The following is a 25755-nucleotide window of genomic DNA, read 5'->3' as shown; positions in this document are numbered from 1 at the left end:
CAGCCTACCTCCACGTGCGCGCCGTCCCTCTCGCCACCCGCGGCCGCCTGCGTCAGCAGCGGAAACCGCCCACGCGCCGGAAAGGAGGCTGCCTGCCGTAAGTGAAACGGCACCTCCGACCGGCACCGTCGCAAAAGGAGCCCCCGGCAGGCCGTCCTCCCGGCGCGCCGCAGCTCCCGCTGTCCCAAGCGAGCGGCCGCCGCTGTCGCCGGGCAGACGGCTGGCTCGGCCGGCCGGCGGCGGGCGGCCCGCGCCGCTCGCAAGTACGGATTCCCCGTGTAAAACAGAGGCTGCAGGAGGGGCCGAGGCGCCCAGGGAGCCTCGCGGCGGGGCGGGCTTCCCCGCCCCCGGCTGGGCGTGCGTGGGAGCCGGCGGCGCTCCCCGGGCCCGCCTCCGCGCCTGTAGCCTGTGCCCGGACGGGCCGGAGGCCGCTGGGCACCGCCCCGGGCCCGCACCTGAGGGCGTGCAGCCGGTAAGCGCCGGGGGCGGCGGCGTTGCTCTCCGCGTCGGCCGGCGCTTCGGCCGTTCTTGTCTCCCGCCTCGGCCTCCGCCCGATGGACGCCGGTCTGCACCCTGATCGGAGCCCTGGTGTGGGTCTGGGCGCACGGGATCGTCAGACTGCGAGCCCCGAGCACCGGTGCCCGTGTGCGCCTGGCAGCTCTACTAAGGAGGAAGAGCGAGTGCCTCTCCCTGCAAGCCCCCTGGCCCGGGGCGGGGGAGCGGGCTGCTGCGGCCTTCGGCTGCGCGGGGACTCGGGGGGCGGCCGGTGTGGTCCTGCGGGCGTTAATTACAGTTTTGCTGGAAACCGACGCCCAGTACTTCAAGCATTTGTCAGATACTTGAAAATTCTCTATACAAATCGTGCAATACCAGCTTGTAATCCAGCTGAGTATATAATGGACGTTACATGGATACGAGTGTTTCTCTCCATATTATATGAAGACATACATATCTCCTACATAAAAACACATTTATCTTTTACAATAATCTGGCAAAGATGAATGCCTGCAATCAGGAGAACCAGCGTGATGATTCGATCGGTCTCCTCTGGCAAAAGAAAGGAAATGTGTATCCTTAATTAGTGCTTCCTTTTCATCATTAAGGGCTTTACTTTCGTTATCTTGTCTTGCACTTACAGTAAAACCAGTTAAATTGAGGCAGGATCCTTTTGGAGAGATCAGATTTATCAGTTAATAGTTGAGGCTGCTGTACTTTATCTCTAAACACACTTTAAAATATTTTCCTAATGGTTAAAAATTAAACACAAATCTAACAACTGACATTCAGAATAATCCCAGCCAGAGGAATTTGTCTACAAAGAGAGATAAAATTTCATCATGCGAGTGGTCCCAGTTTTCTTGGTTTTCTTGTCTCTCTCTTGTTTTTGTGGATCAGAGGTAAGAATTTATTTTATTGTGGTAGCAGTAACTTATTTTTATAAAAAGAGTTAAAAAGCAGTTTATTGTTATAAAAACAAAACCAGTTGATTTTTTTTAAGTTTCCTTTCATAGTCTTTGTGTTTCATACATTTGTTTTAGCCCAGCTTGAATGTTTGAAGCTTGCTATTTCTCTTTCTTGTATTGATTCTATCTGGAGTTTATGCTAACAGGCTTCTGGAAAATGTTTTAATCATGATCCTTATCCTAAACCCAATTCGCAAGCAGGGTTGACCACACAAAGGTGCTGCAGTTTTCCCTGCCCGTCTTTTTTGAGAAATGAGATTACAGTCTTCTAATGTGGCAACATGGTATATCATACCGCCTGAAGGTTTGCTGCGGAATCTCTTCTGGCAGAAGTGTCCCAGAAAGCCCATCTGGGCTGAGCATTCAGCACGCCCGGAGTCTTTTAGAGAAACCTTAGATAAAAATCAGCACCTTTTGTTCCTATTCAGGAGAAACGCCTAGTACAATATGGGAGTTATGCCAAGCCAGATCTGGTTCACAGTTTGGATTCTACTGACCTCAGAACAGCAAGAAGAATTTAGTAAGATTCTACAACCATTAAAAGGGGTTTTGTTGGATTAAATTCTGCCCCAACAACATCCCCACTGACTTTACTATGGCCAGGATTTCTTCACGAGGACTTAAACTTCAGCTCTGTTTATTCAGTTGACACAAAGCTGATAAATCACATTTGGGGACTAACTTTTCTCTCCCGTTTTTATGCAAAGTCCATCCATATATATTTTTTTCATGTTTCAACATCCTTCCCACCCGTAGATCTTAGTAAGCAAAAGCACTCAGCCAGCAACGGAGTCACCAGAGAGCTGCACAAACGCGGGTGTAGAGTCACTCACCCAGAGGCAGTCAGACAGAGGGTCAGAATCTGTACTTGCAGTCCAGTGATGACCAGCAACCACACTGCAAATCCACTGCTGTGCAAGATACAGGAAAAGAGCTGATAAGGAAGGGCACTTAATTTTCAAATTTCTTTAAGATACTTGTTACTTCAGCAGTCACATGCTGAAACAAATCATTAATTTCAGATTTCTTTATTTGCTTCTAAGTAGTTCATAAATATTTACAGGTGATATTTAAACCTAAAGCCAACTAAGCCAATAAAAAAGTCTCAGAAAAAAACAAGTTGCTATTTTTTTTATTTTTCTGTTGTTCAAGTCCCCTTACGTTTTGATTTGCTTACAATCCCATTGCTGTGGTGTGTTATAAACCATTGGCTTAAAAAATTTTTACAATCTGCTGTGCACTTCAGCTGATGTTTGAAGAGTAAAGAGTATAAAGTTTGTGGGAGACCAGTAAGAGTGAAGATCACATCAGGTGAATGATCCAAAAAGAAAAAAAAAAATGTTCAGAAAAACTGAGAAAGATGAGGTGGCCAAAGACGAGGGAATAAACAGTACAGATGATATTTAGCACCTTTGTGCTCGTAGGAAAAGGCTCACAGGAAAAGGCTTATGAATGAACACTTTGCTGAGGTCAGTAAAGGGATCTGCAGAACTCTTGGTGCAGTTCCTAGTCTTACTCCCTTTTTTTTTATTTTGTGCCTTGCAGAATGCAGCATCTAATGCTGAAGAAAACCAGTTTCAGCAGGTTGAGCTTGCCCAACCAGCTGAGCAAGACACGTACCTTATAGAAGAATGCTTAAGCAACCGATATACACACAAGTCCTGCGAGAAAGTTTTTTGTCACCCATGGGAACGATGTGTGGAGGGAAGATGCCTTTGTAAGCTTCCCTACCAGTGCCCAAAAAATGGCTCTTCAGTTTGTTCTACCAATGGAAAGTACTTTCATACTTACTGTCACCTAAAGAGCTATGAGTGCCAACATCCCAAAGCAAAGTTTCTGCACAAGGGAATATGCATGTCTGAAGGTATTAACACCTCCTTTTCCAAAATGTATCAGTCAGTCATTTGCGGCCAAGGAGATGCTTACTATTTACAGCTCAGAAAGTCTGTTCATTTCCTTGCACTAGTAAGAACATGAAACAGAAAATGAGAAGTCATTGAAAATAGCAAGTATCTGTTGATTTTCATAAACATGAAGTGATTGACAGGCCCAGGTCACCCTGCTGCTGGTAGGTTGCTCAAATCATCAGGTAGAAAGGGAAGAAATAGACACAGGAAAGCGCTTAAAGGTTTCCAAGCAGGGTGTTGACTATGGTGGGAGGCACACCGGGAGAGGGCCTGCCGAGAACATTAGCAGAGCAGGTATCTTTTGGAGAGGGACAGACCTCACAGGAGCAAGAGTCCAAGGAATGGAGTCAAGCTGCTGAGGTGTGTGTGGGAGTGCATGGGGAGAAGGTAAGCCCTGTTCACCTCAATCATCTTCATGCTGTGGATTTCATCAAAACAGAAAGCTATTGCCCTGCAAACCAGTGATGGTTTGTGCACTGATAAGCAGCTGTTTGTTCTTGCCTGCTTTTTAGGCCGCACCGAGCTGCTTTGTCAGCTCAACCTCCATCTGAGTGCAGGGAGAAATGGCTCCTGCTAACTAGGCAGGTGGCCTCTTTTAGCAGTAGCCGTTGCTGTTCCTACCGGTCCTCCAGCCCCACCTGCACCAAATGCAGCAGGAGCAGCAAGCCGGGCCCAGGCCTCTCCTGCCCAGTCTCTGTCTCTGTACCATCCCTCCCTTTCCCCACGGAAGCAGCAGCTCAGCCCATCACTCTCAGGGTGGCAAAATTCAATTCTGCCTATTCCACTGACAAGGATCGGATAGCCGCCGTGTGTTCCTGGTGTGCTCTCTATACGGCCTCACTAAGTTAAGCTGAGGACCTTAGCTCCACTGTAAACAGCGGAAGGTTTGCTACACAGGTAATAGAAGCAGGATCTGGCCATCTTACTTGAAGCGTTACTGGTTGGTTATCAAAAGTCCTCTAATGAAAGTCATTATACTAAGATGCAACCTTTCCTCAGTAGACCTCCAGGTACTCTGATGTGGTAGGAACCATTACCCTCATTTGTCCTGAAACTGGTATATTTTGAAAAAGTGGCAGGCTAAAAAGACACGAAGTCAATCCTCAGAAAAATCAGGAATACCACCTGAAGCTTCTGATTCCTGATCTACTGTTGTTTCCATATCAACTTCGGCTGTCAATACAAAATTAGTCCTGATTTGTTTCTGTGCTGTCTTTCCACTAGATACATCTATATAATATGATTTTATTGGGGGATTTTTTTAATTTCTTCTTTTTTTAGAAACATTTTCAATCTCTGTGGGCCATGGAGATTCAAGTTTGCTTCGAGTAAAACCTGTGAATCAAAAGAATGACATTTTTGTATGTGATAGTGAGTGGACTATGAATGAAGCAAACGTGGCTTGCAGGCACCTTGGCTATGAAACGTAAGTTTGGGGAATTTACCTCTGGATAACTGCAAGGGATCTGAAAAAGTGGTGATGCTTACATAAGTGTCAGTCACAGTCAGCCAACAAGAAAACCAAGTCAGTCAACCATGGTCAGTCACCACAGTCAACCCAGACAGAAAACTCATGAACGATATATTGACCACAATATTCTGATAAAGCTTCTTAAATTGACACCTGAGAGTGAAAGCCAAAACATAGATTTCTGTGTTCTATTACAGATTACAACTATACAAACCATAATTGTTTTACTTTTAAAATAAAGCTGAAGACCAATGCAGAGGTTTTCTCTCAGGTCTGTGTAAGGAGAAGTGCATAGATGGACCATCCCCAAGTAGCTCTGAGCAATAACCTGTATGCAGAGAAGTTTCTTACGCTAGCTGACAACAGGGTACAGCTGTTTTGCCACTTGCACCAGCCAGACTAACAAGAACCAGAACATGTTTTTTTCTTCACCCCTTGCCCCCGCTGCTGTTGGCTGCCTTGGCCCCAGGGATGGCTGAAGCCACACAGAGCTTGTTCTTTTTCCTGCAACCACACTGATGACCTGAGTTGCACATTCAGCTCCTCATAAAGAGTCAACACTACAACCTGTACATAATAATTTTACACATATACAACTAATTTAACTTAGGTAGGGCTGCCTCCCCAACCCTACCTGAAGACTAAAAATGCGATTGGAATGCCCTAAATTGTCCCCTCTAGGTGAGAAGCAAGTATTTCCTAGTCCTGATCAGTATCTCTTTAGATAGCAGAGAAGGGTTTGTCCTGGGACAGAGCATTCAGCCCTGGAGTCCCATTGTAAGCCTCTCTAGTTACTTATTTACTCGATCCATATTTCTTTAAGGTAGGGGACACATACACTGTTAGGAGGATACCGCTCAGGTAAAACCAAGGGAGATAAAATTTGTCAATCCCAGCCTTGCAGTGGCCTGAGCTTCCTCAATATGCATTGGTTTTGATGGCATCAAGGATACTTGACCCCATGCAGGATGGTTTCCAAATTATGACTCACCTGTGTCCACACAGAGATAGAGATCTGAGCTTACAAGTTTTGCTACATAAGGAGACTTTTCTATCCATCATGATACACAGTGACTGTCACAGAGCTACATATGGATTTAGGGACAGTTCTATGCAGCAAGCTGCAAAAATTAGCACTTTGTTTTACTTTTTGTTCCAAAGTAAACATCTCCTACTTACCCCTAGATGATTCCATAGGAAGTCTGCTCTTTTTCTTAGCCATGACCAAAATTCCTTAACACTGAGGAAAATCATATAAATTCTAAACAATAAAAGCAGTGAATAATCCATTGTGAAATGATATAATTTGTTATTATTATTTGTATCTTCACAGAGGTGCTGAATATTACCAAGCCAATTCCAGCATCACAGAATCTGCTTTAAATTCATTGCACTGTCTGCAAATAACTTGCAGGGGCCTAGAGACAAGTCTTGCTGAATGTCACATAGAGATGAAATCAAGAGATACTAATGAGGGATTTGTTAGCCTCCAGTGCCATGAAAATCTCAGAGGTTAGTAGGTTTTTTAGTTTTATATCTATTTGGGGTTCTTACATTTTAAGTTTATTTTAATTAGGACCTAGTTTGCTGAACTCTCAGCCACAGCAAACCTACACTGAACCCTCTTGATTTTTTTAAATAATCCTTTGGCAGACTTTAAGACAACTGAGGCAGTGTTGAGTCAAGACAGTCTTGACTCAGTTTATGAGTTTGGAAAATCACTGTTGCTCCTAAAGTACTTTTACAGATATTTCCCAAAAGTAAATATGTTTCACCCATGGTTCTGTTTTTTCCCCCATCCCTTCCAAGGGTACCAAGGTATATTGTATCCCACAAGTCTTGTCTCTCCCGGGTTAGCTGGTGAGGAGACAGGTGACAACCTCCTACGCACTGCTTTGTCTATGAGGGAGATCAATTAGGACACTAGTAGCACTGTAGCCAGACAAGCATTGACTATCGCAGAACTGCTCATGTCTTCTGGGGAGTTTCAGGGCTCCTCAGTTTCTCACTGATATAGGGGGAATCAACTCCTTGTTTTGACTTCTAACAGCTTTCTATTCTCTGTAGTGGGCTTTCTTTGGCACTGATAAGCATCAGCCTGAGATGCTGCTGATTAGGAGAGATATGAACTGCCTCATGTTTTTCATATGCCACAAAAGTAGTTCACAGACTCTTGATGACTTCCTTCTGGAGGGGGAACATCCATCATCTTAATCACTTGAATCATTTACAGTGGGTTTGAACCGATCATTTCTGGTTTAGTCTTTGTCTAGGAGAAATGAAGTTCCCTTTTGCCAGGCTACTGCAAGTTGGAGGAGGAAAATAAGTGGTCACATTGAAAGCTTGATGAGAAGGCGATTAAAACAATAAAAAAAGACTCCTATTTACATTACTGGGCCCAAGAATGCCTACTGTTGATAGGCCAAACTGCTGATAGAATAAAATGCGCAAGCAGAATATTTCCATGGGCAGCTGTGAACCTATAGACATTTCCATACTAACTTCATTTTCATCGTGCTGCACAGCTTGTTCAGATGGTGAGTTTCATTGTGTCAACAAGAAGTGCATTCCTCTGAATAAAACCTGTGATGGAATCAATGACTGTGGAGACCTAAGTGATGAACTGTGCTGTAGAGGTAATAATTTCCTTTCTCAGCTGTTTCAAAATCATTTCAGCAGAAAACCAGCCCCAAAGAATTTTTACAGTGATGTAACAGCTGAAGTCTCCTTTCCAATGAGTCACTACATTAAAGCAATCAAACCATAGTTTATGTATACACAAGTGCAAAAAAAGTAGGCATAATATAGTTTTGAAGCAGGCAAGTGATCTCTGAGAATCTGGATTTCCTTGGAGGATGAGGAAATACAATGAGATTATTTAGGAGACTGTTAAACATTGATACGAAAAAATGAGCTGTGTTAGAATGAAAATGTATTTTTAGTTGGGAAAAATCCATTGTAATTAAACAAAGACAGACACTGTTTATCCAATGAACTATCTTTAAACCAAAGTAAAATCCTCTTATATTTATTACTAATGCAAGATTATCCATAGAATATCTGTGAATAGTTCCTGTCACATTGCTTGTTCATCAGCAGTCATTCTTTCAGCATCTGCAATTCTAGCTGTAACAATTTTGATAAGAAACAAGGAATGGATCTAGCATGACCTGAATGCAGGAGAATACTTTCGGAAGTTGGGTTTCAGGTGCCAAACGGTAATGTGGGTTACACATCCCATCACTATCCCTAAATAACCTTAATTTTGTAGTTTTACAATTGTCAGTGAATTTAATCTGATAATTGTGGAAACAAAGTCACAGGCATTTTAGAAAAAAACAATAAATACCTGTGGCTTCATATATTTAAGGACATTTATTCAGATTCCACTTGACCAAAATAGTGCTGTTTCAGCTGTATGGGTTGAAAACAATGCTTCCTGGAATCAAAAGAAGTATTTATTTCAACTGAGTTCAGTGGTCTTTGGATCATATTGGGATATCTGGATACTTTTAGAGAACTATCTTATTTTCTATTAAAGACATATATCCTTAAATAGTAGATTGACATAAGATTATAAAGTACCTCAAAAAACCCTGCCATAAATTCAAGCACTGCTTTGCTTTTGATAACATACAAAGTGATCACAAGAATTAAAAGGAAGGGGGTTCTCAGGTTTATAATAATGTTTCATATAATCAAGAATTTTAGAAGAAATAAGTTATGAAATCCAGTATCTTCAAAATAGGACTCTTGATTCCTAACCCTGGATTTAGGCATTTAGCTCATTCAACCAAAAGCCAGCTTGGACTCTGATTTGGAGGGGGAAATTTGACCCAAACATCATAAATTCCTCATTTGACATGATCAGTAATGCTGGCAAAACTGGAGGTCCTTTGGCTGAGGTTGAGTGTGGGCATGTGTTGTGGATGAAACTGGTAAGGAGTGATACCAAATCTAGAAGTACAGTACTGAACTGGTAACAGAGATCCACATTTTTTAAGTCTTAAAACTTCAAGATTGTAAAATAAGGAGAGCCAAGTATTCATTTCGTTTTACACTTACAGAGCCTGCTTTTGTGATCTATTTATGAACAGCCAAGTCCCCCATAACATGGATATTATATTATGTTTATATTTTAAAAAGCTCTCTAACTATGTGAGGTTGCTGAATCATGTGATCCTGTGATTTACATTTGTAATTTTCCTGTGTTACAGAGTGCAGACACAACAGTTTCCACTGTCGGTCAAATATCTGTATTCCAAATAAGAATGTCTGTAACAAAGAAACTGACTGCCTCACAGGAGAGGATGAAGCTCAAGTTCTCTGTGCAGGTTTCCTTCTGAAAGATGTTTTTGTTTCTTTCCTTTCATTCTGCTCAATTGTAACGAGAGTACAGAATGCATATTATTAAATAATTTAAACAGATTAGCAAAGCCAAAATGCATACAAGAATTAGTCTTCTCAATGTTATGTCATGCATAGGAGTAAGAAAAAGTTAAGTAATTTTCCTCCCTTTCCTTCTAGAAAAGAATAGCAAGAAAACTAAAGGAAGGAAGAAACAGATGATGTTTTACAAGGCTTAAGGCAGATTATCTTTTGCTTATGTGGCCATCTATAAAACTGGTATCCCTTATTTGTGAAGAAAGCATAGACAGGGAGGGCAGGAATATTTTCCTCACAGATGAGGAATTCAACTAGTTTGTCAATATAATAATTCTTCTGTGCTGTTTCCCTCACTGTTGAAAAGATTTTGTTTTGTTTTGAAATAAGAATGTTTTTCCTTGCTCTGATAAGAGACAAAGTCTAAAGCCAAAAAGTAAACACTATTGGTAAATGGTAACCGGTAAAGGTAAACTGAACTCTAAATGTAAACATTACTGTCAGTAACATGAGAACAGACCCAATCCTCAACTTCCATTTAGGAACTGAATTAAACGGGCATTTTACTTGAATAAAAGCTGACAAACCAGACTCAGGAAGCAGTTAATTTACCTCTCATGTTGAATACCCTCCCTTACCCTGTTAAAGAAGGCACACAGTACACAACAGCATTATCTAAATTGGGGAGGGGAGGGAAATCCTGTTACCTAATGCTCCTTTGGGCTTTAGAAAGCTCCAAAAGGTTGATGGGGCAGGAGGAGGAATTTCTGTTGTTTCCTGGTGGAGGAGAATGGGATATCACTTCAGAGATCAAAAACCAAAAAAAGGCCATTTCTCAGAGTTTCTTTGCAGAAGGGCTCCCTGGGCATGGAAAGCAGAGTAGATGTCATGTAGTTACAAATGAGTATCTGCTGTATGTAGGTCATTTGTGGGTTGAGGCAGCCAAAGAGTGTCTAGTAGGAAAAGAAACAGCAGGCACCAGGCTGAGAGTGTATTGCTGTCCATGTGAAATGGTGTGCCCTTATGCATTTAAAACATGTACCACGATTTTGGCACACAAACATATATTCAAGTAATAGAACAAATTTAGATTTTTGCCAATATTTTTAGTATTTTGTTATTCTACTACAGGCAAAGACAAAGGTGCTGAAAATCACAGTATAGATGAAGGTAAGTATAACTAACCCTCCAAAACCAACAGCATACCCTCTTATTAGTGGCTTTCTAGCTACCAGCCAGCTGGCCAGATCCAGAACACTCAGATATTTGGACTTTGTGATTTAGTAATATACACTCTGAGGATTACTATTTGTCTTAGTTTCCACTAATTTCAAAAATGCCATAATAATTCATCCTGGCTGAGGACCCACATCTGCATGTTTTGGCAACTGGTGGTGGTAAATTCTCAGCAAATCTAGGGGAACTGCTTTAAAATTATTTGCCTGAATACAAGCAGCAGTGGAAAATGAAGAGAAGTAATGTGATGCTAAGACACAAGTGATTTTCAAAGCAAAAACAGATGCCAAAATTTTTGGTCTTTGCTTTCCTGCTACTTCAGCTACTGGCATATTCACAGCACTCAAATTTTCACGATAATGATAAACCTGTCTCCAAATAGAGAGAATGGATAACCTGAATTCTGAGACACACTTTTCCTTTTTGTTAAAGAAAGAAAAATGATAAAGACACTTCTTCCCCAAGTACACTGCGGCCTTACAAATCACACATCAACTCGACGGAAAAGAATCGTAGGTGGAGAGACTGCAAGAAAGGTAAAAAAAACACCTTACCACATATGAGTTCATTCAGCATTGATTTAAATGGGCATTATTGTCCTTCTGTTAAAATGTACGGAAATACCAAAATCACCTACAACACTAATTTCATGTTTTCCAGCAGTAGTGGCATTGCACCGAACGAAAGTAAAAAGAAGCACAATTTATAAAGTAAAATATGGAGTTGCAAAACTGAGCATTACAGTACAAGTACACATTGAAAATTATTCAGCAAAATACTTAAAACTATAGTTAGAAGTAATAATTCTGACAAAATGGAATTTAAATTTGCACCTTTGAAACAGAAACAGTCAAAAATGCTATACTCAATCATACCAGATCAGATTCTACATCTGTTTCTCTGGCTACAAGGGGTTTCATGGCAGAAGGCTGGAGGGCAGGAAGCATCGCACAAAGTAAGAAGATTGAACAAAATCACTGCATTTTAGAATATATATCCTTTATCAGATGGAGCACAATTCACAATTTCTGGATAACAGATTTTTTTATTTACAATCAGATACAGTCAAGGGGATGAGGTGATACCAAGAAGTGTGTTTCCCTTTATGCACTAAAAGTAGTAAAATTATTATGATTTCATATTACTTGGGTGTTTGTTGTTTGAATAGGGTGAATTCCCTTGGCAAGTGGCAATTAAAGAAACTAGCAGTGAAGGTACATCAGTGTACTGTGGAGGAGTTTATATTGGTGGCTGTTGGGTTCTGACTGCTGCACACTGTGTCAGGTAAAAAGAACAAACTGGGAAATTATTTTCTTCTTGCAAGGCAGAAAGATTGATTTGGATATTATTGCCCTTCTTAGCTACCTGTTTGCTAATTCCTATTTGCCCATTGAATAAAACAATTTAAAACACTGACTCACCCACATTAACGACGGGGAACATTCAGAGAATATAAAGTAGAATATTTTGGCAGTGAATAGAAAGATGAAAAAGTAATGATGAGTTTGAAGAGACACAGCATTCTTTAGTCAGATAGCAGGCAGGCAGGAAAGGTTCACCATAACCACTTTGCCTGAAAGGGAGATACAGGGGACTCCTCTCTTCTCCATCTCTACCTTGGGGAAGTCAGGATCTGTTGCCCGAGAATGTCCCTGGGGTCACATATTCCCCAGAACAAGCAAGAGCAGACAGGGAGGATTCACCAGTCCCAGCATCCCATCCACATCTGCTCACTCTTCTTTCACTTGAAATCAGAGAGGCATAAACGCCTGCTTTCTCTTTGTCACAGCATTAAACACAGAGGCTGGCCTTTACTATTTTTTTCTGTATTAGTTGCAGTACTCAGCAGTAAATGTCATCTGCCTTGCATTCACTACACTTCAGAAAAACCTAGACATCAAGTCCAGAAAGAAACTATATGTATATAATATGAATTTTCATTCTAGAGAAACTTTGATAAAATGCAAAAGTTTACAGCTAGTTGAAATGTACAGTGCTTGTGTGAAGTACCAAACATATTTTATTTCACTGTTTTATTCCAGGGCAAATCGAGTTCATCTGTACCGTGTTTGGGTTGGACTGTTGGATACAATAATGTATGACACAGAGACAGATACTTTCAGACTAAAACAACTGATAATCCATGAAAAGTATAATGCATCAACTTACGAAAATGACATTGCTCTGCTGGAGCTGAGAGGTTTTGGGAAAGGAGAATGCTCCTTGAAACACAGCACACCTGCCTGTATCCCCTGGTCAAAGTATATGTTCAAGGCTGGTGATAGATGCAAAGTTTCTGGATGGGGACTAGAAAAAGGTATTTGCTTTAGTGCTTACTACAAGAATGTATTATTTGTATCACTTGTTCTCTAATTGTGGTGAGCTTTCATTCTGAAAAGCCTGAAGAGTAGTTGTGCACAAAGCACTCAGAAAAGGCTGAGTACAGAAAATACAGGCTGTGAAAACAGCATTCGGCTATCACTGTTGGTTCTCTTTTCTGTACTGGCTCCTCTGCTGTTTCAGCCACTTAGTAAACTCATCTGGAGGACACCCCTGGTTGAAAACTACCCTGACAATAAGAAATGTTCCTTTTGCCAATCTAAGATTTATATTAGCTGTGGAGACCTGGTAACGATATTTAACAAGTGGCGGTTAGTAGCTCACAGTGGCCCATAGTCACAGCCCATCCTCTGCCCCCTGCCCAAGAGGATCTGAGCTGCAGCCAACAGTTACGAAACTCGGCACACCTTGTCTCGGCCGTGTTTGAGTTTAGCCCAGAGAAGGTTGCACAGAGACAGATAAGCCAAATGTAATCACACTTTCAAAGATTTTGGAAGCATTTGTTTTCTATCACAGTGATTACAGCGTGGCGTTGGAGCCACTGGTTGTGAGGCTTCTCCTGTCCATACTCAGCAGCAGTCCATAAAGCAAATGCAAAGTTGGGAATGACTAGCGAACGGACAGAGAAAAAAAACAGAGAATCTCCTTAACCTTGTGAATACATAGTTCACCTTATCTTCAATACCTGGTCCACTCATCCCAAAAAGACAGAGTAGAATTGGAAAAAAGGTAACAAGGATGATGAGAGCCACATCTCCACTTTATATAAAACAATATACCAGTTTCCCAGTGTCTGAAAACCTTGATATGGAAAACACAGGAAAAAACTAAGGAAGACAAGGAAAGGGTGAAAATGTCACAAAATGAAAGTACTGTATTTAACACTGCAATTAAACCACTCTGCTTTTATTTTGAAATATATGGCCAATGTACTGCAATTCACATGGGGTAAGTGTTAGTGGCAGTTTAAGGTATCTGGTTTATAATAGTGAAGATTATATTCGGTAGATAAGCAAATATATAACTTTCAATTTATGATATTAAAAGTGTCTAATATGTACTTACCATTTTTTATTTAGAAAAGTTTATTATTTTCTTTTCTAGGTTATACCAAACAATATATCCTCAAGTGGGGCAATGTTAATTTATTTCAGAATTGTTCTGAATTGTATCCAGGACGATTTTTTAAACGAATGACATGTGCAGGCAAGCAATTTTCTTACTATAATTTCTCTACCATCAAACCTACTGTTTATAAGGTCAGACATACTGGCTGGGAATCTTTTAGACTTGGGAAAGACAAACCGATTGCCACAGTATCACGATTAGCAAAATGCCAGCCATTGGAGCCTAGATGCATCCACCATTATATATCTATTTATAAACAGAGTTAAGATGACAGTATGCCAAGTTTCTATGATTATGTGGGCAAATTTCGGCAAGCAATTTGAGTTATGTTTTCTAAATACACAAGCACTTTACAGCCCACTGAACTTCCTACCTTTACTATATTTGATTCTAATTCAGCAACATATTTAAGCAAATGCCTGTCTTAGAGCACATTAGTAGTCCCGTTGACTAGAATGTGACTATTCACCTGCTTTGACATTTGCTACTACCGCACTGCACCCCAGGAAAAATACGATTAACTTTTCAAACTAAGATTAGTCTGGCCAGGAAACTGGTTGTCACTCCTAGTACTAAAATAAGGATTTTGAATACACATTTTTTGCTTCTCAAGTAACGAAAGGTATGGCCAAATACATGACTAAAAGAGCAATGAGTATTCAACTTACAGGGCAGATAGTTTCCACTGTTCTTTAAATCAAAAACTAAAGGCAATATTTAAACAAACTACTTAACGAAAAAAATAAGAACCAGATATAAAAGCCAACTAATTTGTGATAAATTCACCATGACATCTATAAGATACTGGGTTTGTCTACTGTGCCAGTTCCATAACTTATGTCCTTGATCTTCAATGTATTTCAAGTGATCATACTTTACCAGGAGGGAAGAAAGACAGTATCACATGGGACAACATCAGAAAAGGTATCTGGGGTTAGCTCCCCCTCCCTGATGCAAATACAAACTTTGGAATTAAGGCCTAGTATCCACAGTAGTTAGTTATACATGCAAATATTAATTAAACTGAATAAAGGCAATAAAATCTTGTTTTATAGGATTAGCAATTTCAACTCTCAAAAGTTCATAGAACTCTTTCTCAGTGATGTAGAGATTCAAGAAAGAGGTTACATTTTTAAAAACTTAGAGACTCATGCTTAGTATGGGTTCCTTCATACTAGGTCAATCAACCAAGCAGAAAAGTGTAGTAGGGGTGTTAGAAGCTAATAAAATTTTACTGAGTATATAGGACAAAGCATAAATAATATTCTACCTCTGTAGCAGTGTTTCTGTTTATATCACATCCTTCACTCTTAATTCATATTTTCCCAAGCACTATATTTGCTGAATTGCAAACAAGTAGTTCTGTGAGCACTGAAACTTATAAAGGGCACTGGATCCTACACACTTGTGCCTCAGGGCCTCTATCTGGTGTTGCAAAAGGTCCACACTGTGATGGAGACCTTGCAGTGAGGGCACTTACAGACAGTTGCTCTCCCTCCCATCCCAGCATTCACACACTTTCCTTCTTGTACCTGCCCACCTATTGTCATAAAGCTGGTAGAGAAAATAATTTTGAGGCCTTTGCCTCTCTGTACAGCTCTGTACAGATGAAACCGGCCAATGAATGAATTGGGTAGAGAGGACACCAAAGGCAGACATGTAGGCCCACACATATTATGACAGCTTCATTTCCATAGGAATCAGCCTACAAACCTTTTTATCTTTTCCTCCCACTTTTGTTCAGTTTTTGTGAGCTACTTCTAATGATATAATAGGCAATATGGCTGAATTATTCTCTATTGCACAGGGTAAAACAAGACTCACATCACTGACATCAAAGCAAATGAGGACAATTTGGGCCAGCCGCAAATGTAAAGAGAGGCCCCACACTTAAAAAGAAATGAGAAGTAATAGACTGAAGAGGTTAGGAACCTCCTTTACTGGTGACCATTAGGCAAACATCTGCCAGGAAGTGACATGGACCTGAAAAAAACCTCCTGAGCTCTATTTTGTATGCTAGCTTGTATATGAACTTATTTTTGCTTTTTATTTCCTCTTTTGCTTCAGGTACTTATGATGGCTCCATAGACAGTTGCAAAGGTGATTCAGGAGGACCCTTGGTCTGTTTTGATGCAGAAAATGTGGCGTATGTCTGGGGTGTTGTGAGTTGGGGTGAGAACTGCGGGGAGCCTAATCACCCTGGCGTGTATACAGAAGTTGCTAGCTATTATGATTGGATTAGCCATCATGTGACTAGGAGTCTCATTTCAAGGTATAATATCTGAAGCTCGGAAGATTAAATACTTCCTTCTTACCACCCATGCAAAAATGAACACTAGTCCTTTTTTACAATCAGCAGCCATGCAACTTTGCAACAATTAGTACAAATCTTTAAAGAATGTATTTTGAAAATTCATATTAATTTAACTCTATGAATACCACAATTTTGCAGAAGCCTGTAGGAAGAGAATTTTACCGACACATGAGTCCGCAGCAAAAGTCTCTAATAAAAGCAGGGAAATTAAAATATCTTTTTCTTGTTGTTACTTCATTTTTCTTCCACATTTCACATTGCATTTCAATTGCGGTTGTTTATTTATTTAAAATGGACAGCTGTACTGAAAGCAGTGGTTGGAAAATGACTGCACTGGCAATATGTGAACTTCACAGAAAGGACAGTAACCACAGTACTTGAAAGAACTTCCATCATCTCAAGGTTTAGGTCACTAGAAACCCTCAGGATGCTGCCTTGCTTGGCAGCTGATTCTTTAGGCTTACTGCGAAAGTAGACTTCAGACCATCTATTAATTGACAGATTGACTAGGATCACAAGATTTGTTGTAATGCAACAGTTACCCAAATAATAACTCTGTTTGGTGGTAGTTTTTTCAGCTACAAACTCAGACAATTTTTATCTAGTAAGTATACCTCATCTGATCATCTAGCTTGGGGCAATTTTTGTAGCTCTAAGTTTTATTAATTTATCTGCAGCTGGCCACAAACAGCAAAGAAATTTTAAAACTTGAATCTTCAACTTAAATAAAAAGCATCTTTACTATCTTAAGTTCTCTGTGTATGTATATATATATTTCTGGTATCCAACAAACTCTTAACATCAAGTAGGGTTTTACTGCGTGTGTATATATATATTTTTTAATACACACACACACACACACACACACACACACAATTTATATAACAATATAAATATATAAAAAGTTTATATATTATACATATAGACTTAATTCTACAAAACCAAGTTACAGCTCTAAAGTTAGAAATTAATACTCTCAGTCATAAAAACCTCTCACCAGATTCTCAAATTAGCACAAGGTTCCTACACCAATATACAGAAGCATGAAACAGTAATGCCAAGAAAGAACATCCAGGGCCTGATCCTGCAATGTGCAGTCAGCGGGAATTTTGCTACTGCCTTAACTGACCCAGAACTGGACGAAGACAAGGGGCCATCAGCAAAACTGGAACGATTAAGCAGAAAATCCTTCTGCTTTCACCAATCCTTGCTAGAAAGTTCTGCCCACATGATAATCAGGAAGCACAGCCCAAAGGACCACTGCATAAGCTACACATTTTTAGACAGCAGTAACGGTGCCTGCTGTAAGAAAACTTCTGTCTATACATAATAGTTTCACATTCAGCAAGAGTTATGCACAGAAAGTGTGCACAAAGTTTTTTAAAAGTACTAGAATTTGGTTTGTGGATTGGTACCCTCGACACAAAACTGTCAAACAGCTTCAGGACCATCTCGGTCAGTCCTATCAAACTGCTCGATAGTTTTAGAATGTACTTTACTGTATTCTAATTTACAAATGTTTTAGTATCTATTTTACTTTATTCCTCTCAATTAATTATGCTGTTGAATAAATAGCATATGTTCACACAACACAGTTGTTGTGGTGGTGTTTTTTCTATAATTCACCATGGTCTGCTTCAGACAACATTTTTACATTTTCATTGACTTTTCTTCATCTTACAGTCTTGTAAAAACCCCACATCAGCATGAATTTGTCACGTAATGACACTGTCAATCACCACTAACTAAAGTAAGGCTATGAATTGCTTCTCTTAACCCCCCTCCAACAAGGCTTGCTATTTAGGAAAGTCTTTAAGTATATTCCTACACAGGAATTACTTTGCTGAATCAGGGTCTTCGTAAAGTAATCATAGGGAAAAGCTGGACAGGTGTAGGAAAAGCTCCCTCTTTTGTTTGACTTAATTAACTTCTGTAAAGAACTTTTTCCACCTATTTCTTCAGTTAACTACAAATAATATTAAATGCTGAGGCTGAAAAGAAAAATAACAGTAGAATATTTACCATGTATCTTTCTGCTCTGCCTGTTGATCTGGAAGTCTCTTGGTTTTCTTTCCATTTCCTGTTCTTTACAGTTAACTTTGTCCTGAAGCCCAATATTACTATGTTCTGAGGGATTCCACACGTCTTAAAACAGAGCTTTCGATACAAAAATTAGAACAATTTCCACACGGTTCCACTTTAGCTCATCTGTGAAGCACCTAGAATTTAAATACAAAATTAATAGAAATTTTATAATTAAAAAAAAAACTTAAAACCAAACAGGATGTTTAGCAAGCGAGTTCATTTCGGTCTGATTTTTCTTTGCAGCAAATCAAGACTGGGCTTTTAATGTTTAATAGATATGCTTTCATTTTCCCCTCTTTTACAACCCCATCTTGCACATTTGATGTTACATGAAACAATCACTCACGTGTAAAGGTCACCGGATCAGTTTCCTTCACATTGAACATCATCATAAAATTAGGTTAAAATTTTAACACTTCAAGTACGTATTCCCTAATGCATTTTTTTGGCTTCTAAACGAGTGTGCTTTCCAAAAGGTCATGTTTTTCTAGCTATATTAATGTAAGTTCCCCCCCAGACTGAACTGAAGGAGAGCAGCATGTGGTTTTGGGCACGCTCCTCCCATAGGCAGCATTTGCGCTGAGGTACCACGCCAACCAAGCCCCGACGCGGCTGGCACGAAACCTGCCCTTCCTTCCATTCAGCCCCACGGCCGCAATATCTGAATGGCTGGCTAGAAAATCAGCCTTTCTGTCTTTCCTCCAGAACGCTATTGCTGTCCCTTCCACATTTAGCAACGCCAAGTTCACCACTTCTAACACAGTCATCAAATAAAGGTTTTCCAAATAAAAAGCTTCTGGGGTTTTGTATGATCTGGTAGCACCGGTACCTCCCAGGGCCCTGCTCAGCCAGCGCCACCGTGCCATACGAACTGGCAGCCAGCTGCTCTCGGTCTGTACCGGGACAGGTTTGGAAAAGGCCCCCCATGGAACAAGGGCCACCGTGACCTGCTGGAGATGGCAGCCTTTCTCCTGTTGAAACAGCCCGTGCTGTAACGGGCAGGCGCTAGGCCGCCTTTCGCAGTCCCTCCTCCTGCCATCCGTAGGTGGGGGTGAGAGGCTCTGCCCGACTTTCCCCCTTTCCCCCCTCAGAGCCACCACTGACTGCTCCCTCTCTAGCCCACCCCAGCCCCTCTCTCGCACCGCTGGCTGGCGGCAGTCGCCCAGGAAGAGGCCTTTTGGCCGTAAGTGACTCGCAGCCCCGCTCCAGCCACGCTGTCGCACAGGCCCGTCCCCTACTCCGGCGGCAGCCCAGAAGGCGGCCGGGACGCCCCTTCTCTCAGGGCCGGTGGGGGGCGCGCGCGGAGGCGCGGCCCCGCGCTGCCTCAGGCGCGGCGGCGGAAGGCCCCTCCTCGCCGGGCGGGCGGGGACGATGGCGGCGGGGGGCCGGGCCGGGCCGGCGGGCCGCTGCGGGAGCGGGCCGGCGGCGGGGCCTTAGCGGGCGCCCGGCGGGGCGCCGCTCGGCATGGCCCGCGCCCTGCTGCTGCTGCTGCTCCTGGCCTGCGCCTGGCTGGCCCCGCGGCCGGCGCGGAGCCAGGAGGCGCCGCCGCAGACCCCCGACTGGCGGATGACGCTGAAGACCATCCGCAACGGGGTGCACAAGATCGACGTGTACCTCAACGCGGCCCTCGACCTGCTGGGCGGCGAGGACGGCCTCTGCCAGTACAAGTGCAGCGACGGTGAGGCGGGCGGCGAGGCGGGGGGCTGGCGGCGCGGCCGAGACCCCGGCGGCCCGCGGCGATCCTTGCCCTCTCGCCGGCCGGCTCGCTTCAGGCGGCCCGGCCCGGTCAGCCCGGCCGGGGCCGCGACCTCCCGCCGGTCCCGGGAGCCGGTCCCGGGGAAACGGGACGCAGCCGCCGAGGAAACCTCGGTACCTGCCTGGAGGCGGTTCCCCTGTCGTCCCCGTCGCCGGCTGCCGCAGAGGGGTGCCGGGCGGGCGATGCTCCGGAAAAGGGGCTTCTTGCCCGGCTTTTCGCCGGCGCTTCGGGAGCGCCCCAAAACGGGAGGGTCCCGTAGATCCTCTTGGTCTCTCTCGGCTGAGTCGACTTACCCCCAGCTTACAGGGCTGGATTATTTGTTAAGCCAGGAAAGGAGTTTGGTGGTGGCAGCCTGACTGGCTCCGCAAGAGTGGCCAGGACACCGTGACATTTCCTCTCTGTACTAGAATATGCACTTCTCAAATACGTTTTTTCCTCTCCGTTACTTTTAATTGTGGCCTCAGTTTGTTTCCAAAACCGAAACAAGGGGAAGGGTCATTTTTCAAATTAACTCTGTAACCTTCCTTAACTTGGGATGCAGAATTCCCTGTCTTGCTGCACTAGTCACTGTTCAGGGAGACGTGACTTTAGCAGTCTCTACTAAATCTAGATTTTATCAGTGTTACAGTTGTAGAAATAAAAAAGATGTTTCATTCCAGTTAATTTTAAAGGTTAAGCTAAAAAAATCAGAGCGCTACTGTTGCTTGCATATAAAGCATAGCAGTGTTAATGAACTTACTCTAGAGTACTCTGTTCTTTAATGTAATCCCACACATTGCACAGTTAACTGACACATCAATTTTAGTAATTCAAGCTCTTTTTTTCTTTAACTTGGGAAGCTAGCAACAGTTGCTCAGGTGTCTTGTCCCTCTTTTTAAAAAAAATGCTTAGTACCACTAAGTTGTAATTTGGTAATAATTGTTGATATTCAGGTGCCTGAATATATGTTTAAGTTAAAAATATAAGTGATACTGTCTTAAGCCCAACAAATGCCTGTTTTGACAGTACTAAAATTCTGTGCAAAAAATCTATTTGAGGCATGATAAATTACCTTTTTCAGGATCAAAGCCCCTTCCTCGCTATGGGTATAAGCCGTCACCACCAAATGGTTGTGGATCCCCTTTATTTGGAGTTCAGGTAAGTATTTCCATTTTGGGGCTTCTTTGTGTGTCTTTCATACATCAACTTTCCTCGATGTGGGTGGTTTTTTCCCTCCCCCATTCTAAGGATGAGACAGCATCCATGTACAAAGTCCCTGCTTTTATCAGCTCCAGCACATGCTTTGGTAAAAACACATAGAAGATGTTAGTATTATAAGCGAACATAGCATAAACACTTTCATCATTGACATAAAATATTATAGGGATAAAATAGAATGAGGATGATTAATTTCTTATTTTTTAACCGTAAATGTTTTGTTCTCACAATCTTGAAAGTGTTGAAAAACCCCAACTGTAGCCCTGTGAGAGCGGAGAGTTTGGCTCTGACTTTTGCTGTCCTTACTGATGCCAACTCATTTTGCTAGAAAGAAAATATGGGTTAGCTTATCTACTGGCTCTGGCTGGGATGGAGTTAACTTTCTTCATAGCAGACTGCATGGCCCTGTGTTTGGGATGGTTGGCTAAAACTGTTGATGGTTTTGGCTATTGCTGAACAGGGACTTGCACAGCTTTGGGACTTTCTCTTTTTTCTCCACTCTGCCCATCTGCCACCCCAGAGCGTTGGCTGGGGCTGGGCAAGAGGTTGGGAGGGAACACAGGTGGGGCAGCTGACCTGAATTGGCCAGAGGGATATTCCGTATTACACAGAGTCATGCTCAGCAATAAAAACTGGAGTAGTGGAAGAAGGGAGGGGGGTGGGGGTGGTGATGTTGGTGTTTGGCTTCCAAGGTGACTGGCTGGGCATCGGCTTGTGGGACGTGGTGAATGATTGCTTTTGCACTGCTTATTTTGGGGCATTTTTTCCCTCCTTCATTCACCTAATAAACTGTCTTTATCTCAACCCACAAGTTTTCTTGCTGTTGCTCTTCCTAGTCTCTCCTCCATTCCGTGGAGGGGGGTGGGGGATGAACAAGCAACTCTGTGGGTGCTTGGCTGCTGGCCAGGGTCAAACCACCACAGCTTTCTAGAGGTGAACAGCAAAATACGGAGATAAGTCAATGACAGCTGGATTGATTGCATTAGTTTTTAATTTCTAACTGTTAGAGTCTATTCATAGGCTAGATCTTTCTTAATTGGAATACCAATGGATTGGCGGTGATTTTCTTCACAGTTTGACATCGGTATCCCTTCGATGACAAAGTGCTGCAATCACCACGACAGATGCTATGATACTTGTGGCAATAAAAAAAATGATTGTGATGAGCAGTTCCAGTCCTGCCTCTCCAAAATTTGCAGAGATGTGCAGAAAACACTTGGAATCTCAGAGAGTGTCCAGGGTAAGTGTGAAAAAGCCTTTCTTTTTTTCAGGTTTAACGGAGCTTATTTGGCAAAGAATCTTTGTGCACGGCAGTAATGCCACATTTTCATAAACTGATGCTATTGCTGAAGATGCCTTGTTCTGTCCTTCTGTCATGCAGCCCAGACATGTACAGCAGAGCAATGACACAGTGTAGGAAAATGATCAGGGTTAAAACTAACCTTGAGTGGAAAAATTAATGCTTCCCATTTAGGAATATGAATGTGGGAATACAACTTGATCAAAATGCATGTATAATTTTTGCATTTACTATAGTACAGCTGAATATTCACTGTTCTGCTGAGTTCTAAATGTATACTACATGTGATTGCTAGTAAACTGTAGGAAAATACTGAATTGTTTTCTTTTATGAAGTAAGATATAACAATAATACATTGTTATAGTGGAAGTAGTTAATGCTATCCCTTAGTGAATAAATTTTAGGTTTTTCAGTAACAGGACTTATGATACTCCTTCTGGCTGTTGGCCTGTATCTGATCAATACATGACATAACCACACTTTTTAATGTAGATAATGTCACTTTTACAGTACGTAGTCCCACTGAGAGCAGACAGCTTTTACAACAAGCCTATGTTTGAACTTCTCAAATTCATTTAACTGCAAAGAAGTCATCATGTTAGTGCGTAGTGTTAGAACTGGTGAATATTTTCTCAGTTCTGTTGAGCTGCTGTTAAAGATGGCAACCTCTGCATAAACTGGGATGCAAAAAGTGAGGGGGTAAAAGAGCTCTTTCATCTTTCCAAGACTAAGTGATGTTTCTAACACTGATAACATTACACATGCAATGAATTTTCTCATTCCTTTTGGTTGGCACATGAAGTCTTTACTCACAACTTAAATGATTCTGTATTGGTTTGGTCTTTTGTTTGACAATCTATTCGCTATGCCTAGAGAAGATTGCTTCTTTCTTAAGATCATTCTCAGTTTGCCAGAGTAATTTCTGTTAGTTTCATATTCAATTCAAAGAGTACTTTTAACTGAACTCTTCTTTGCTTGCAGCTTGTGAATCAACTGTTCAGCTGTTGTTTGATGCGGTTATACATTTAGGATGTAAACCATACCTGGATAGCCAGAGAGCTGCATGTATGTGTCATTATGAGGGTAAGACAGATCTCTGAAAGAAGATACTGAGATCTCATGGTGTAGAATGAAGTCAAAGACTCAGCTGGAATGAAGCAAGCATCTCGTTACAAAGCTTTACGCCGTTCAGACAGTAATATATCAAACACTGACATGAATATACTGGTTTGAAAGTCACTATGATGTTCTTCCTAATGTAAAAAAGAAACAAGTCTTCCTTCTCTTCCCCTTTACGCCAGAAGCTTGGAAACGGAAATTAGTTTCCTTTGGTGTATGTCTGCTCAGGGTATGCTATCGTAAAACACTAGTGCCATTTTAAAGTTTTTAAGAAAACTCCATAATGCGGAAATCAGAGGCGCAGAAGAGTTGTATTGAATTCTCAGATGATTATTAATATAGGTCAAATTTTAGCTTTACTAGCAGTGGATGCCTCTGATAGATCCAACAGGAAAGAGTGTTTTGTGTGTGTTAATATGGCATCTTATACAAGTACAACGGCCTGTACTTTCATGCTTTTGGTACAATTGCCTTCAGTTCTCTCTGATGTATGCTGTCCCCTGGGTTTGTTTTTTTAAAAAAACAAAACAAACAAACAAAAAAACCCAAACAAGAAAACCCAAACCCTTAGCAAGGGTATACATCTGCACTACATATTTCTACCTGACTCTATATCAACCTTACTTCTGCAGCACTTTTCAGATCAAATATGTTGATACTTTTAAGGCTTGACCACTAAAATGAACAGTTTGCAACCTAAGGATATACTTTTGATTTGACAAAATGGTAGCATATAGTAGCTATGTTATTTTAAAAATGAATCGAATGTTTATTTTTCAAATAAAACATTTTGTGTTGTGTATTATATGCATAGAAAGGATATATTGTTCAAAGAAGTTGATTTATATTTGTCTTGTGGCAGAACTTGGTCACTGTATTCACCTTTGCTTTCATTTAGTCCGTTCTGATGAAAAGTAAAAGGAAGTTCCACAGATAGGGTCAGTATGCCCAACAAACCTTTTTATTTAAAATGCCCTCTGTGAGGCTGACAGATACTTGAGCCTGTATTTCTGTCATCTGTTCCCATGACCTCTGTGAGGCTGAGAAACATCTGAGCCTGTACTTCTGTCATCTGTTCCCCCTCTGACTTCTCCAGCTGTGTCCTGGTCTTGGCTGTGGTAGAGTTTCTTCCTTGTAGCTGGTATAGTGCTGTGTTTTGCATTTAGGATGAGAATAGTATTGATAACACACTGGTGGTTTAGTTGTTGCTGAGCAGTGCTTATGCCGAGTCAAGGACTTTACAGCTTCTCATGCTACCCTGCCAGCAAGGAGGATGGAGGTGCACAACAAGCTGGGAGGGGACACAGCCAGGACAGCTGACTCGAACTGGCCAAAGGGATATTCCATACCATATGACGTCATGCTGAACAAAAAAAAACTGGGGGAAGTTGGCTGGAGGGGGACACGGCCGCTGCTGGGGAACTGGCTGGGCATTGGTTAGTGGGTGGTAAGCAATTGCATTGTGCATCATTTGTTTTGTATATTCTTTTATCATTATTATTATTTTCCCTTCCTGTTCTGTCCTATCAAACTGTCTTTATCTCAGCCTACGAGTTTCACCTTTTTTCTGATTCTCTCCCCCATCCCGCTGTGGGGGCGTGTGAGTGAACAGCTGTGCAGTGTTTAGCTGCCTGCCCCGTTAAACCACAACAAGCTGAAATCACCTGATGTCTGAATTATTTGGGTTTTTTTCTCTGTACTGGTCTTCCATTGCTTATCTCCAGTTGTCAGACCTTAGTTCACTTTTGCATTGGGTCCTCTGTCAAAGATTTTGATTTGTTCTCCTGGTGCCCTGATTCTGCCTTAGAAATCCACAGGAGGAGAGGACTGAAAATTAAAATATTCCATCTGTGAACAGGGAGTGGAAACCATGCTAAAAGCCTCAAATTTACCAGACTCATGGACTATAACATGATTTCTCCTCTGGAAGTACTTTTATATGTTTTTTCTTTACCAGTTGTTTGTGGTATTTTTGTTCTGTTTTTCACTAGAGCTGACTCTACAGGACACTGAATGTAAGTGCCTCATAGAATAAAGTTCCTGCTTAAGTTCTTTG

The 25755-nt window shown here is 41.7% G+C and overlaps 3 protein-coding genes across 8 annotated transcripts in view; 2 read left to right on the top strand and 1 right to left on the bottom strand.

Annotated features, from left to right (window-relative positions):
- GAR1 (GAR1 ribonucleoprotein) overlaps positions 1–20332 on the bottom strand; it is a 27893-nt gene extending 7561 nt beyond the window's left edge. The window contains exons 1-3 of one of the 3 annotated variants that reach the window (XM_072863042.1): positions 20205–20332; positions 18265–18461; positions 2297–2374 (exon numbers count right to left, since the gene is read on the bottom strand). The gene's annotated coding sequence lies outside the window, so the exon portion shown is untranslated. Of the gene's footprint in view, positions 1–8; positions 349–2296; positions 2375–18264; positions 18462–19469; positions 19589–20204 lie in introns of those variants that run through there. The other 2 variants (XM_072863041.1, XM_072863039.1) reach the window with 2 other exon arrangements.
- CFI (complement factor I) lies at positions 389–17016 on the top strand. 4 transcript variants are annotated; one of them, XM_072863033.1, is made up of 12 exons: positions 389–1068; positions 1665–3327; positions 4652–4796; positions 6175–6353; positions 7367–7477; positions 9059–9175; positions 10356–10394; positions 10893–10996; positions 11629–11744; positions 12503–12777; positions 13905–14006; positions 15996–17016. In XM_072863033.1, the coding sequence occupies exons 2-12, from the start codon at positions 2916–2918 to the stop codon at positions 16211–16213; spliced, it is 1818 nt and encodes a 605-aa protein (XP_072719134.1). In that variant the 5' UTR covers positions 389–1068; positions 1665–2915; the 3' UTR covers positions 16214–17016. The 4 variants fall into 4 exon arrangements, with proteins under 4 accessions (XP_072719134.1, XP_072719136.1, XP_072719137.1 ...); XM_072863035.1 differs by having other exon boundaries at positions 389–1397; positions 3009–3327; XM_072863034.1 differs by lacking the exon at positions 389–1068 and having other exon boundaries at positions 1456–3327.
- PLA2G12A (phospholipase A2 group XIIA) lies at positions 19697–25755 on the top strand. The gene is made up of 4 exons (XM_072863044.1): positions 19697–20005; positions 21144–21220; positions 22355–22520; positions 23562–25755. The coding sequence occupies exons 1-4, from the start codon at positions 19792–19794 to the stop codon at positions 23678–23680; spliced, it is 576 nt and encodes a 191-aa protein (XP_072719145.1). The 5' UTR covers positions 19697–19791; the 3' UTR covers positions 23681–25755.

The sequence above is a fragment of the Ciconia boyciana genome, chromosome 5 (assembly GCF_034638445.1).
Source record: "Ciconia boyciana chromosome 5, ASM3463844v1, whole genome shotgun sequence".
NCBI classification, from domain to species: Eukaryota; Metazoa; Chordata; class Aves; order Ciconiiformes; family Ciconiidae; genus Ciconia; species Ciconia boyciana.
This window is presented reverse-complemented; position numbering and strand designations above follow the sequence as displayed.

Bases quoted from the DNA above. Each gene is read 5' to 3' on its own strand.
- CFI (XM_072863033.1), top strand. From the start codon at position 2,916: ATGAACACTTTGCTGAGGTCAGTAAAGGGATCTGCAGAACTCTTGGTG. The intron at 7,478-9,058 runs GTAATAATTTCC...CCTGTGTTACAG, and splicing joins TGATGAACTGTGCTGTAGAG to AGTGCAGACACAACAGTTTC. The intron at 9,176-10,355 runs GTTTCCTTCTGA...ATTCTACTACAG, and splicing joins AGCTCAAGTTCTCTGTGCAG to GCAAAGACAAAGGTGCTGAA.
- PLA2G12A (XM_072863044.1), top strand. From the start codon at position 19,792: ATGGCCCGCGCCCTGCTGCTGCTGCTGCTCCTGGCCTGCGCCTGGCTG. The intron at 21,221-22,354 runs GTAAGTATTTCC...TTTTCTTCACAG, and splicing joins CCCCTTTATTTGGAGTTCAG to TTTGACATCGGTATCCCTTC. The intron at 22,521-23,561 runs GTAAGTGTGAAA...CTTTGCTTGCAG, and splicing joins AATCTCAGAGAGTGTCCAGG to CTTGTGAATCAACTGTTCAG.